This window comes from Dromaius novaehollandiae, chromosome 3, assembly GCF_036370855.1.
Source record: "Dromaius novaehollandiae isolate bDroNov1 chromosome 3, bDroNov1.hap1, whole genome shotgun sequence".
In the NCBI taxonomy this organism is placed as follows: Eukaryota; Metazoa; Chordata; class Aves; order Casuariiformes; family Dromaiidae; genus Dromaius; species Dromaius novaehollandiae.
In genome coordinates this window covers 1,939,562-1,952,321 of record NC_088100.1, presented here as the reverse complement: position 1 = coordinate 1,952,321, position 12,760 = coordinate 1,939,562, and the positions used below count along the sequence as shown (strand labels likewise).

Below are 12,760 nucleotides of genomic sequence, written 5' to 3'. Positions count from 1 at the left end.
CAGGCACCTCTCCCAGTCCTGGCTCTTTTTTTTGGTTTCCGGGGGGTTTTTCTCACCCCTCGGCCGCACGAGCCCATTTGCAAAAGCCAGAGCCACGGTTGGAGAGCCCGTGAGCTCGCAAAAAGAATATATATACATTTTCAGAATTCCTTTTAATCCATCATTTACAGTATTGTACAGCTCAGTGGAAATACGAAAATAACCCCGCGCGCCCCGAAGCGGCGGCTGCTCGGCGAGAGCACCGGTGCCGCCAGCGCCCGGCCCCCGGGGCAGCGGCTCCCCCCGAGCCCGGTGCCTCCCGCGCCGGGGCCCGGAGGCGAAATCACCGCCCGAGGGCAAAACCGCCTTGGAGCGACGGCCGGGAGCAACGTGGGGGGTGGTTTTGGCGGTTTCTGGGTCTACGGGGAAGGACATGCCGGCGGGATGCTAAAGCTACGGTGGGCCGCGGCGGGCGGGAGCCGCCCTCGGCCCCTTTACTGGCCCTTTTTGTAGGCGTTTTTGACGATGGCGTTTTTAAAAAGAGTCACTAGAGGGGTCTGGCTGTGCTCCGAGGTCATGAAGCCCCCGTAGCGCTTGTCCTTGAGGGGCGCCTGCCAGCGGAAGTGGCTCATGCGGTAGGAGCCGCCGTCCTTCTTCTCCGCCTCGCCTTCCTCCTCCTCCTCCTCCTCCTCCGCGGCGGGGAGCATCCCGTCGGCCGGCAGCTCCCGCCTGAACTCCAGCGGGAAGCTCTCGGCGGACTCCTCCTCCACGCCGTTGGGGTAGACCTTGACGGGTCTCCGCTTGCGGCCCACCGGCTTTCCCCAGCGGAAGTGCTCCATGGAGTAGGAGCGCTTGCTCTCCTCCCGCTCCGGCCCGGCGCCCTCCTCTTCCTCGCCGCCGCCTCGCCGGGCCGGCAACGCACCGGGGGGGGATGCCACCGCCGCCGGCAGCTCTTCCCGCTTGCGCCCGCCGCCGCTGCTGCTGTTCCTGCGGCCGAACTTGTTCCAGCGGAAGTGGCTCATGACGTACTTGCGGACGCTCTCGGAGAGCGGCTGCAGGTGCCCGTTGCCCGGGTACACGGGCGCCTCGGCCGACAGGTCCGCGCGGCACGCCTTGGCGCACGCCTGCGCGGGCGGGAGGGGACAGGCTGCACGGGACCGACCCACGGCACGCGCGCCCCGGGGTTGCAACTCGATTGCACGCGCTCGGGTGTTGCAACGCAATTGCACGCACGCCGCGAAGACGCCTGGTCCCAACCCTCCCTGGGCAGGGGCATGGTGTAGCCCTGGCACCCTCAGGGTGCTCTGGGTGGGTTTGCAGGGATGCCAAACCACAGGTGGGTTTGCAAAGATGTCAAACCAAGGGTGGGTTTGCAGAGATGCCAAACCATGGGTGGGTTTGCAAAGATGCCAAACCATGGGCAGGTTTGCAAAGATGCCAAACCACGCGTGGGTTTGCAGAGATGCCAAACCACAGGTGGGTTTGCTCCCCAGGGCGGGGAGGTTGCAGGGATGCCAGACTGGGTCGGGGGGGGGGGGGGGTTGCAGGGATGCCAAAGCAGCCCTGTGCTGCTGCAAAAGGGGACCTGCTGGGACGCAGGCACCCAGGGACGCTGGGGGAGTCACATCCTTGGAGCAACCCCCGGCTAGTTGGGTCCTTGCAAACTCAGCTCCTGCAAAGCGGGACCCGGCTAGCGGTGCAAGCGGGCCGCCCCGTGCCAGCACCCTTCGGCGCGCGGCGAAGGCGATGCCCAGATTGCGGGTCTGCACCGTGCAGGAGGGATGCTGGAAGCTCCCTTTTACTTCTCCAGCAGCACCCGGCCCCAAGCATCGCCCCGCGGTGACGCGGTCGCAGCGCAACCCCCCTCCGCCATTGCACTTACCAAAACACCGGCCTCGGTGGCGAGGTCCTGGCACTTGGGGCTCTCCCAGCAGGGCCCGTGGGCAGCGGCGGGGTGGCCCAGCAGCAGCCCCAGCAGCACGGGCAGGCTCCAGAGCGGGCTCGGCATCCTGGCACGCGGCCTGGGGACACAGCGCGGGGCGGGCAGCGGCTGTCGCCAACGAAATCGCAAAACCCCTCGTTTTTCCAGCAGTTGGTTGTGGGATTTTTCCATGCTTCCTTTCATACGCTTTTCCCAAAGTTTTTCCTCCCCCCCACGCCTTTTCCCGAGGACCTAAAAGCTCGTTGCAAAGCAGGTCTCCCCCCTATACCAAGGAGCACAGGGGCAATTTGCAGAAGGAGATGCCGGTGCATAGAGGAGCGAATGTGCACCCAAAGCAGGCAGCGGCTTTGCGGGCGACGACCGCCGTCTGCCAGGGTGGCCAGCGTCTCCTAAGACACATCAAGATGAGTTATGCTGCCGGTGCAAAGCGCTCCCGGGCTGAATTCAGGTGTCGGCACCTCGCAGCCTGCTCGCGAGCTGATTCCGACCCAAAACCCGCTCTCCCCGCAGCGGCACTTTGCCCTGCGAAGCCCCTCGGACGCCTGCAACGCTTCTGCGCACGGCGAGACGCAGCTGCAAACCACCGCGTTAAGGTAGGATTTAAACAGCATGAAGCGAAAAGGCAGATATTGGCATTTTGTATTAAATGGTACCAAGGCTTGGCTTTTAGGAAGGGCTAGCGCGAGCGTGGGTGGCAGAAACACACTAACACCGACGAGGCAACTAACTCTTCAGGTGTTTTCCTTTTTGCCAAAAAAAAAGAAGATAACTCTTTCCCCACCGGTTGCATTTAACTCGCTGCAAGAGGTCTCCAGGAGGAGGAAAAAAACTCCGTTCTGCATGCAAAAAATAAAGGCAAAACTCATTTTGCCCCGAGGGAGGAGTGACGTTCCCCTTCTCTCGGGCTGTAATACCGGAGCGCACGGCAATGCAAGCGGCAGCCCCTGCACGGAGGCAAGCGGGAAAGCAGGAAGGTATTAACTATTTCGGCTGAGGGATGAGAGTGTTTTACTGCCTTTATATTGCTTTTTCTAACTGCTGCCTGCGGTGATCCGTCTCGGCGCTGAATAGCCGGCGGCAGCCGGGACCCTTGCACGGCGGCGATGCCCGCAGCAGCGTTTCCATCCCCGGGCGTTGGGTCCCTCGCCCGTTTTTGGGGGGTTTTCGGGGCCGGGGCGCTTACCTGTGGCTGCGCGGCGGGCGCCTGCCTTCCTCCGCCTCTCCTCTTCCTCCCGCGCTCCCCGCGAGCGTCTGCGACTTCGCCGCAGCTCCCGGCGCTTTTTATACCGCGTGCCGGGGCGTAACGTCCGCGGCGGTCTTCCGGGCAGCGGCGCTGCGAAGGGGCCGGGGGGCGGCACGAGGGGGGGGCTCGGGGCGCCCAGCGGTGCCCGTCCAGGTAGGGAACAAAAGACGAGCGGCCGTTGCCCACGGGAAAGGCGGCCGGCCCGCGCCGGGGATTAGCGTCTCCCCGCGAGCCGCAGCCGGCCGAGCCGCCCTGCTAATTGCGTTTGCGGCGCGGGCGCGAGCTGGAGGTCCGTGGAGGGGGGATGAAGCCGGGTGATGCTCCCCGGCCGGGAGCCACCGCCACCGCTTGGGTTGGGGCGCGGGAAGGTCGCCTGCTCCGGCGGGTGCTGCGGATTTTGGCTCTCGGCAGGAATAAAAGTGGATATATATATATATATATATATTTTTTTTTAATGCAAATCTCTGGGGACGACAGAGGCAGCCCTGACCTGCTTTCTAGCCCTAAGGGGGTCCCAGCTCGGGCAGGGAGCCCTGGGAACCGACCTGGAGGTCTGCGGGACTGCGTGGACGGGGCCACCACGCCGTCAGCTCTGGGTGCAAAAGCCCCGCAACGGGAGAGCATTTTGCAGCCTCCCTGATGGCTTTTCCAGAGCTGTCCCGACAGGCTGGGTCCTCTGCCACCAGGGCCACCTCTGCATGCTGAGGGGGGGCCTCTATAAAACCCGAGGCTGTGCAGGGTGAGGTTTAGCGAGGTTTACGACTTGCTTTCTGCGCCCAGACCAAACCTTGGCCTCTCCGCCCAAAGCCGTGGTGAGCTGGCCCGGCTTTTGGCCGGGGACGCTTTCCCTACGGCGCAGCAGCCCGCGGCCCGGCGTGACTCACGCTTGCCATAGGGTTGGCCTTGGATGCTGGATGTCGGAAACGAGGTGCTGCTGGAGCTGTGGTGGCTTCCCGGCGTCTCCTGCAAGCACCGCGGCCAAGCCTTGCACGGGCGAGTAAAACCAGGGTCCTTTCCCGAAAACACGTCCAGGGAAGAAATGCACTTTGGGGCAGGAGAGCTGGGCAAGCCCAAAAAAAGGACTGGGGGTGGCGGGAGGTGGAGGAGATCATAGGGGTCTGGAAACGCAGCTGCGTCTCTCTACAAGCCAGCTGAGTGGGCCAGGGCCAATTTTCCAGCCCTTGGGCCAGCTGGCCCGGCCCAGCTTGCGTCTGGAGGGCTAAACTCTCTTTTCCACCCAAAAAGGGGTGGCTGCGTGCAAAGTGCCCCGGTGACAGCCCTGGGTTGTGCTCACTGCTGTCCTTGCCTGGGGACGGTTTGGGGCAGGACTTGTCGCCCCAAAGCCATGCCCCGAACCGCTCTGGCTCATGCGTGGGCAGTTCAGCAGTGCTAGGACGGTGTTCAGGCCCAGCTTAGGCCCAAGCTGGTTTACCACAGTCCATGCGCGGAGCCTTTTAAACCCAGTGTCTCGTGCAGAAGCGTGTGTTTGAGGCAGATTTGCACCCCGTGCACCGTGGACCTTGCTGGTCCTGATGTCACCTCCTGCTCCTGGGTCTCGGTGAGCCTCCCGGGATAGCAGGACCGGTCCTCGGACGCACGATGGGAACGCGGGCTCCAGGCTCAAAGCTCCCACCATGGCACCGGGCAAATTTTGCGGTCTTCTTTCTGTTGTTGACTTACCCAGCTGGAGAAGCACTTCTGCGCTGGGATTTTGCCTTCGCAGGATGTAACACTGGGGTGGTCCTTGATGGGGCGGAGAGCCATATCCCAGGAGGACCTCAGCGCGGCTTTTGTCTGCGCCGGGCTGGTCTCGAATTTTGTCTGGTCTGGGCAGGTTTTGACTTTGGTCAGTCAAGAGGTAGCGATGGGCCGTGAGCATCACTCCCATGTGTCCGGATGAAGCAGAGTTTCTGTTTATGTGGAAACAAACTGCAGGATATGGGAAAGCCACACACGGAGGTTTCCCTGTGATCTTAGCAGCAGGGAACCCATGCGGTTGTGTCCTGGGTGGGCTCAAGATTTGTTCGTGTTTTGCCTGACATGGTCTTCTGCAAGGAAAGGAGGGCTCCCGAGCAAACCTCCCGGAGAGAAGCAGCCCGTAACCACCCCCTCCGGGGGCTGAAAACTAGGCGAGGGCAGGACACGGGCTGGACCGATGCTGCCGCAGAGGATTTGCTCCTGCGAGTGCAGCCTGGGGAGGTGAGATCAGCCTTAGGACCGAGCGCCTGGCTAAGCAAGCGAAGTTTCCCCTAGAGCAATATAAAGAGAGAGCAACACGTCCAGAGCATGACTGATCCACCTCTTCTAGACATCTATCTTAAGATGGATAAATCAGCCTCTAGAGATACCTCCCACTTTCGAGAGGCCAGAGAAGAAGCCTGGGGAGGCTCAAAATAAACAGAAAGGAGGTGAGTTGTCTTTCAGCAGACCGCAGACGAGTATGTCTCCTTGCCAAAAGACACTGGGGGTAAAACAAATTTACTCGAGCTCCCTGGGACTAGACAAAAAGCTCCACAGAGGGTTACTAAGTAGGCAAAGCACAAGGGGGTCAAGAAATATCCTGACCTAAAAATAGTCGTGTGTTAAGGTGGTATTAAGAGGAGGCATCGTATGCACTTACTTTGTTCTTCTCTTCCTTGGGGATCTGTTTAATGCTATTGCTGGAGACAAAATACTGTGTTAGACAGACCGTTGCTTTGAACAGGACAGATGTTCTCGCTTTAAATCAGCTGGATGTCATTGCTAACCCAATTCTCATGGGGAAGGAGACCACGGAGAGAAGGCAGGAGACATTCATGGCATTGCCAGCATAACTGGAGGTTCGCCCGAAAAGGCACGGGTACTTCTGGAAAACAGCTGGGAATGTGCCCCAACACAGACAGAGAAGTTCAGTGCACCAGTTAGTTGCATAAATACTGATGAGGCGAAGCGAGTGCTTGGGGGGGGATCAGCAAGGAGGGAAATGGGAAGCGCCTTCCTCCCTTGCACGCATGGGCACCTGCTGAGCCCCTGTCTCTGCTGGCACTGCTTCAGCACCGGTGGGGATTTGGCCCTTGGGCCAGACCCCGTCCCAGAGCCTTTGCAGCCACCGGGCAGGGGGACGTGTGCAGGGATGCTCAGGGATGGGGCTGGCTCTGAGCTTCGTGGCACTTGGCTCCCTTTGGAGCTCTGGGCGAAGGCGTGAACGTGCCTCCAGCGACAGCAGCCCAAGGAGATCTGCAAGCTTCGTGCACGGACAGGAGGCAGCTCTTCCACCCGTCTGCTGCTCCAGTTTTACCTGTGTTAGCATGTCGGTTTGGTTCATGCCTCCTCTGGACCCTCCTCGTCCCCAAGTGCAGGACCCCCTGTGCCACAAGCAGTCTGTGTCTTACCGCAGCGCGCGTAACAGCATTAGCTCCGCCGTTCTCCCTGACAGATCCCCCGACCTGCAATATTTTTCCATGACGGAGAGCTATTCTGAGATGCTTTATGGCCAAAATGGAGCTATGATTCCCACTTTAAAGGCTCCTTCATCTTCATTAGGCCAATCTGAGCGGTTTATTTTTATAAGGAAGACCTGAAATCTATTTACGAAAACCCGGAAACCTCATTGAGCGGAGCGGTTACAGGTGAAGGGCTGAGATGAAGGATTCCTCTCCCCTGGCTTCGGCAGCGCCGGATGCCTCTGTGCGCTCCGGCCTCGGAGCAGCCCTCGCCAGCGACTTCTGCTTGCAGACCTCCCTCCGCCAAGCCGGCCAGCTCCCGCCTCGCAGAGCAGCGTCTTGTGCCGCTGCTCCATCGGCCCCTTTTTCCATCAAACTAGAGGCAGGTTCTGTGCAACGCAACCTCAGGTCAGAGCCCCCCAGTTCAGAGACATCCCCACAGCAGCTAATGAAAAAGGTGGGTGCTGTGTTGGCTGGAAGGAACTAGTGATGCTTTGCGAATTCAAAGAGATCTGAACAGAGCCAAAGGCATATTTTGAAGCTGCTGTTCCTGAACTGGTCCATGTTCAGGAAAAACCCACCAGGATCCTCGCTGGTGGCCCTGGATGGGCCATGCTCCTTGCAAGGGGTTGTTTCTTTTCCCTGCCCCATGGAGCATCAGCCTGGTCCACCACGAATTTAAAATCTGCTTTCCATGGACGTTTGTGCCTGGTAGATGGAGGGAGACCTGCTTTCCAGGCTGCCTTGTGTCCGTGGGGGAAGCCCATGCCCAGGTGGCTGGCTCGAGCCCTGGAGGAGGGATCCAGCTGCAGAAATAGGGATGGAAATGGAGATCTGGCCAGTACAGACAGGGAGCGAGTCAGTCGAAGGCCGAGGTCTGCTTCGGGGTGAGCTTGCTTGCTGGCAGCGTTGACCCCGGCTGCAATCAGCTGGTGCGTGGTGCCAACGCAGGTGCCCGGGTGCCTCATTTCTCTGTATTGCCATCAAGCTGGAAGGGCTACCTTGGATTTCAGCTCACATTTTCCTACCTACACCCGTGTGAGAGGGACTTATCTGTGGTGTGGCCAGCCTGGTTATCACTATGGCTGTGTGCCGCCGTTCCCACGGCCATAGCCGGCATGACCACATCACCAGGCACGATTCCTGCTGCTTCCACTTCCCCTTAGTGCTCCAAAGTGATTTGCTTTCCCTCCCCATCACAGGCCCCTGCTCCTAGCAGCTTGGTATACCAGCAAGACACTCAATTTATTTTACTACAGAGGTTGCTCTTCTCCTCTCTTCTCTTCTCTTCTCTTCTCTTCTCTTCTCTTCTCTTCTCTTCTCTTCTCTTCTCTTCTCTTCTCTTCTCTTCTCTTCTCTTCTCCTCTCCTCTCCTCTCCTCTCCTCTCCTCTCCTCTCCTCTCCTCTCCTCTCCTCTCCTCTCCTCTCCTCTCCTCTCCTCTCCTCTCCTCTCCTCTCTTCTCTTCTCTTCTCTTCTCTTCTCTTCTCTTCTCTTCTCTTCTCTTCTCCTCTCTCTCTTCTTCTTCTTCTTCTTCTTCTTTACACAAGTGTATAAGTGATCAGCTGCTTGGATACAGCTGGTGCCAGGTCAATGGGAGCTGTATAAATACAAGATGTCAAAGAAAGGACCACGGAGTGGAGCAAATCCAGGAACCTCATGACTTTGTCCCCGGAAGAGCAACATGCTCAGAGCGTGCAGCCCTGTCCCGGTGGCATGGTGGCGCGTGGCTGGTGGTGGGCGAGGTGTCTACGGATGAGCAGGCTGATTAACCACGTGATTTTTGGCCTTTCCGTTTTAATCCGGAGAACAACTTGCACCTCCATGCGAATGAGGTCCAGGGCCAGGTGTGAATCTGGCGGCTGTGCTCAAATCCGGCAGGCGCGGAGCCGGAGGTGACGGGGACCGTCCCCGTGGGAGCAGGGATGTCAACAGCCACGTCATGGAGGCCAGCGCTGCCCTTTGGCACCTGAGCGGCGAGAACAACTCCTTCCCTGAGCGAGCAAAGCCTCTCGTTTGCCCTCAGGTAGCTCAGATCTGCCTGGTGTCAGCTGCCTCCGGCTTGCCCTAGTTTTCAAAGTTATTTTCTTTTTGCAGCCTCAATAAAAAAACAACGCAGGTTTGCTGGTAAGGAGACCCCAAAAGGGCTAAACGTCTGCCTCCGGTGGTCTTCTGCATGTGCACCTAAAATTTTTCTCTGCCTTATTTAAAAACAAATGTGCGGTGATGGTTGGAGACATGATGATAAAAACGATGGTCCCTTTTGCAGCTGCTCAGCGCCAACCTTTTCTCGGACGCTCAGCGTTCCCAATCCCTGCTCTGCTCAGGGGTGCAGCTGGAGGGACGGGCGGTAGCGCTCCGGGAGTTTGGGGGGCGCAGGTCCCTAATGCACGATAAAAGCCACCTTTTGTGCAACCTCTCCGGCTGGAGCCGTTTGCCGTCAATTATACGATGCACAAAAGGAGCCTCTCCGCCAAGGCCGCGCGTGCCCCGTCGCTCCGTGCACACTGATGTGATTTCCAGCTCAAGAGCTGAGCTGGCGGCCATGCTGTGCAGCAGGAAATATTTGGAGAAGAAGAGAGGTTAGAAAGGAAAAAAAAAATCAGAAGACTTGTCCGTAAACTTGAGAGGTCCATGCAAAGCCCTCAAGGTGAGATGGGGCTGCAGGGGTGGCCTGGCTGTTGTGTCTCCCGCTGCTCAGCGGTGGTTGGGGGCAAGTCCTGGCTTTCTAGCACCAAAATGACTCCCATTATGGAAAAGAAGGCTTTCAAGGCTCTGGGTCACCTGAGGAGCCTGTTTCAGAGCCAGACAGCCTGCGGGCTTTTAACCATCTGGATCATCTTCATCTCATATTTGGAGATGCAGGACAGGGACGGACCTGCAGAGCAGCTGCACCCAGGGCTTGCTCAGAGTATAACGAGCAGGGACCCAGAAGACATCCAGGTGAGGTGAAAATGGGACTGTCAGTGCAAAAATACCTCCATTGTTGCATTGCTTTCAGATTTGATAGCCACAAGAGACACTTTGTGATAACAAATCTGAGCTGTGGAGTGAGGGACCAGTAAAACTCCATCCTTGGAGACATTCAAAAACCATCTGGACCGGGGTCCTGAATAACATGCTTTAGGTGCCCCTGCTTGAGCAGGGGTTTGGACGAGATGATCTCCAGAGGTCCCTGCCAACCTCAACCATTCTGTGATTCTGTGAAATTGCTGGTAGGATTGGAGTCCTTCCAGCGCAGAACCGGAGCCAATGACATCTGTGCCCATCTGGAGCAGTGGTTTCCAGCCAGCTTTGACGAAAGGGTCCCCCTCCCTCTGAAAACCTCCACGCCTGTGTTGTATCTGCAGGAGGAAGCCACTGGAACGAGTGGGGAAATGCAAGTTGGGCACTTTGCTCAGAGCAAAATGCGAGTTTTTACTCAATTATACTCTTACTGTAGGAGCAAGAGCGGCTCTGACATTAGGGACTGGGTATCCACCACTGATTCCTTGGCCCATCGCTCACTTGCAACCCATTTTAAGTCAACCTGAAGGCTCCTGAGCTCCACAGCAACAGCAATCCAGGACAGCCTGAGGTTTGGCACCACAGTGGGACATAGAGCACACGAGTCTTAGTGCGCAGAGGGGAGCCCTTTTTGGTGGATTGCTTCCTTTCTAATAGGATTACTTATTTTCCCACTGACTTCTACAAAAGCAGGATCAGGCTTCCTAAAATGGAAGAAAGAAATGTTGGGGTTGTGCGTTAACCTGTGGAACTCACCGCTATTTGATATTATTGATGACAGTACCTTCTCCTCGGCACTATCTATCTGCTAAAATCTCTACTGCATTGGGTAACATCACCTCCCCCAGGTACCCAAGGCCGTGGGAGTAGTGCCTGAGCAGGAGTGGGTGAGGGTCAGACATGGTTTGTTGGGAAGGTGAGAAGCCCAGGCTGTGAGGTCTTCTGCAGCAAGCAGTTTGGGCTCGGAAATGTCAAAATGTTCTGGCATCCCCAGAATTCCCTCATCTCTCTCGCCTTAGTTTTTCCAGACAGAGAATTCATTGCAACTGGCCAAATCCTCTCTGGGAAGCCCTGTGCTGCAGTTCTGTCTTGATCCCTTTTGACATTAAGACAAAGATCTGCAGCTTGATTTTTCCGTGACTTTGGAAAGTTGGATTCTGGTTCATTTTGGCTGTCGCAGCTGAGCTGACTCGGGTTGTCTGAAGGGGTTTAAGCTTTGTTCCTAGGATCCCTCCAAGGGATTAAGGAGGCTGTGTTCTCCAGTAGGAACTGCACTGGCTCAGAGGAGGCTCTCAGCCTCAGGAATGATGCCTGATGAGACCCACAATGCTTTTTTAGTGCCACTTTCTGCTCCACTTCTGGCAGATGAGCCCAGCACTTGGGGTTTTTTTCTTTGTCCTGTTTTTTTTTCCTTCACACCAATCTGCTTGCACACCAGTGAAGGGACAAATAACACTGTGACCTTTCTTCATGGCACCGATCTTCTCGAGTGTGCCAGCCTTTCCTCTCCAGGATGCTAGAAAGAAGGCATCTCCCTCGCCAGGGCGAGCAACCCCCTCTGTGCCCCATTTCAGATCTCCTGCAAAGCAGAAACACGATCGTCCCTCCCCACCATTGCTCACATTAAGTGTGTTTGAGGGAAATACAGGGGATTTTTCTTGGAAGCGCAGAGGATCAGAGCTACCTCTGTGGTGTCCCAAGAAAGACACTGATGTGCTGGAACAAGTCCAGCGAGATGGTCATGGGGCCAAAACACACGAATTGCCAAGGGGAGCTGAGAGAGCAGGGTTGTTTAGCGTGAGGAAGAGAAGGTAAAGGGGAAGCTAATTGCTGTCTATAACTATCTGCTGGAGGTTATAGAGAAGATGGAGCCAGGCACTTCTTAGAGGGGCACATTGACAGCACGAGAGGTGACCGGCACAAACTGGGACATGGGAAGGTCCAAATGGACAAGAAGAAAAAAGCTTTTCACATAAAAGGGGGGAACTGAGGCAGCCCTGGGGTAGGGACTAGAGAAGTGGTGGGATCTCCATCCTTGGAGACATCCGAAACTCAGCTAGTTAAGCCCTGCAGTAAGCTTTGAAGTCAGCCCTGCTTTGAGCAGGGAGTTGGACTACCATCCTCTGCAGGTCTGTGTACCCCAGCCGTGGTGGGGCTGCAGCCCTGGCAGGGAATTACAGCCCGTGTTAGAATAATTCCCTTTTCTCCATGAAGGCTCAGCCCTCTCAGGTGCGGACTGTTCTCCGGGCAGCGCAGGAAGAGGGAGCCTGTCTCTCCGGCTGGGGATGCAGACGGCCGTGAGGAGCAAAGCGGGACCTAGCATGGGAAATCTCCCTGAGGTCCACCTCCACCCCTGGGTGACAAGGCCGAGGAGCAATTCCTGCCTAACACAAGCTGCAGAGCTTCACGCAACAGACCCTAACTGCAGACCCGGTCAGGGGAAAGCTTGCTGGTAACTGAAAGTGTGGCTGGGATGGACAACTCACCATCCTGGCTCCTGTCCCATTCCCGGGAAGGACACCTCTCCTGCAGCCCCTCCACAGGTCCCAGACGCCCATCTGAGGACATGGAGCATGTGGGCTTGGATGTGGTGCTTGACTCCCTGAAGGCTAAAACTGCCGGCAATAAATCCTGGCTTTCCTCAGGGTCTGCGATCAGATCATCCCCTCCGTCCCAGCACGGATGCACCCAGGCAACGTGCAACCCATCCCTGGGCAGGGGCAGGGCCGAGCCCAGGGCAGGGCCATCCCCGCTCCTATTCAACATTTTCTTTCCTCGTTTATGCTGCGTTTCTTTCCTTTTTAATCCAGTTGCATAGATGCGGAGATGCACGCTTAGGCCAGCACGGCTGCACGCACACGGGCAGGTACACTTAAGCGCACACATGCACCCACCGCCCTGCCCAGCGGCCGCACACATGCACGCACACATGCTTGCACACCCAGAGCCAAATCCCGATTACTGCCCGCGACCCTAAGGGGGATTACAGCTTCTTAGAGGAGGAACTCGCCTTCAGCGGGGTTTAGGTGCCCAGCAGGGACTTCCTGCAACCGAGAGCTCACCATGCATTTAGGGATGCTGTGGGATGCCGAGGGAGGAGAATCGCACCCAGCCCCTTTTTCAGTCCCCTCCTGCATGGTGCTGACTGGGGCCCGGGAAGGAGCAGTGGG

General features: G+C 57.4%; 1 protein-coding gene across 1 annotated transcript; it reads right to left on the bottom strand.

The window, feature by feature from the left end:
- Nucleotides 1-173: 173 nt before the first annotated feature.
- Nucleotides 174-2,003, bottom strand: POMC (proopiomelanocortin). The gene is made up of 2 exons (XM_026102021.2): nucleotides 1,862-2,003; nucleotides 174-1,103 (listed from the first exon to the last, which is right to left on the bottom strand). The coding sequence occupies exons 1-2, from the start codon at nucleotides 1,985-1,987 to the stop codon at nucleotides 474-476; spliced, it is 756 nt and encodes a 251-aa protein (XP_025957806.2). The 5' UTR covers nucleotides 1,988-2,003; the 3' UTR covers nucleotides 174-473.
- Nucleotides 2,004-12,760: the final 10,757 nt, after the last annotated feature.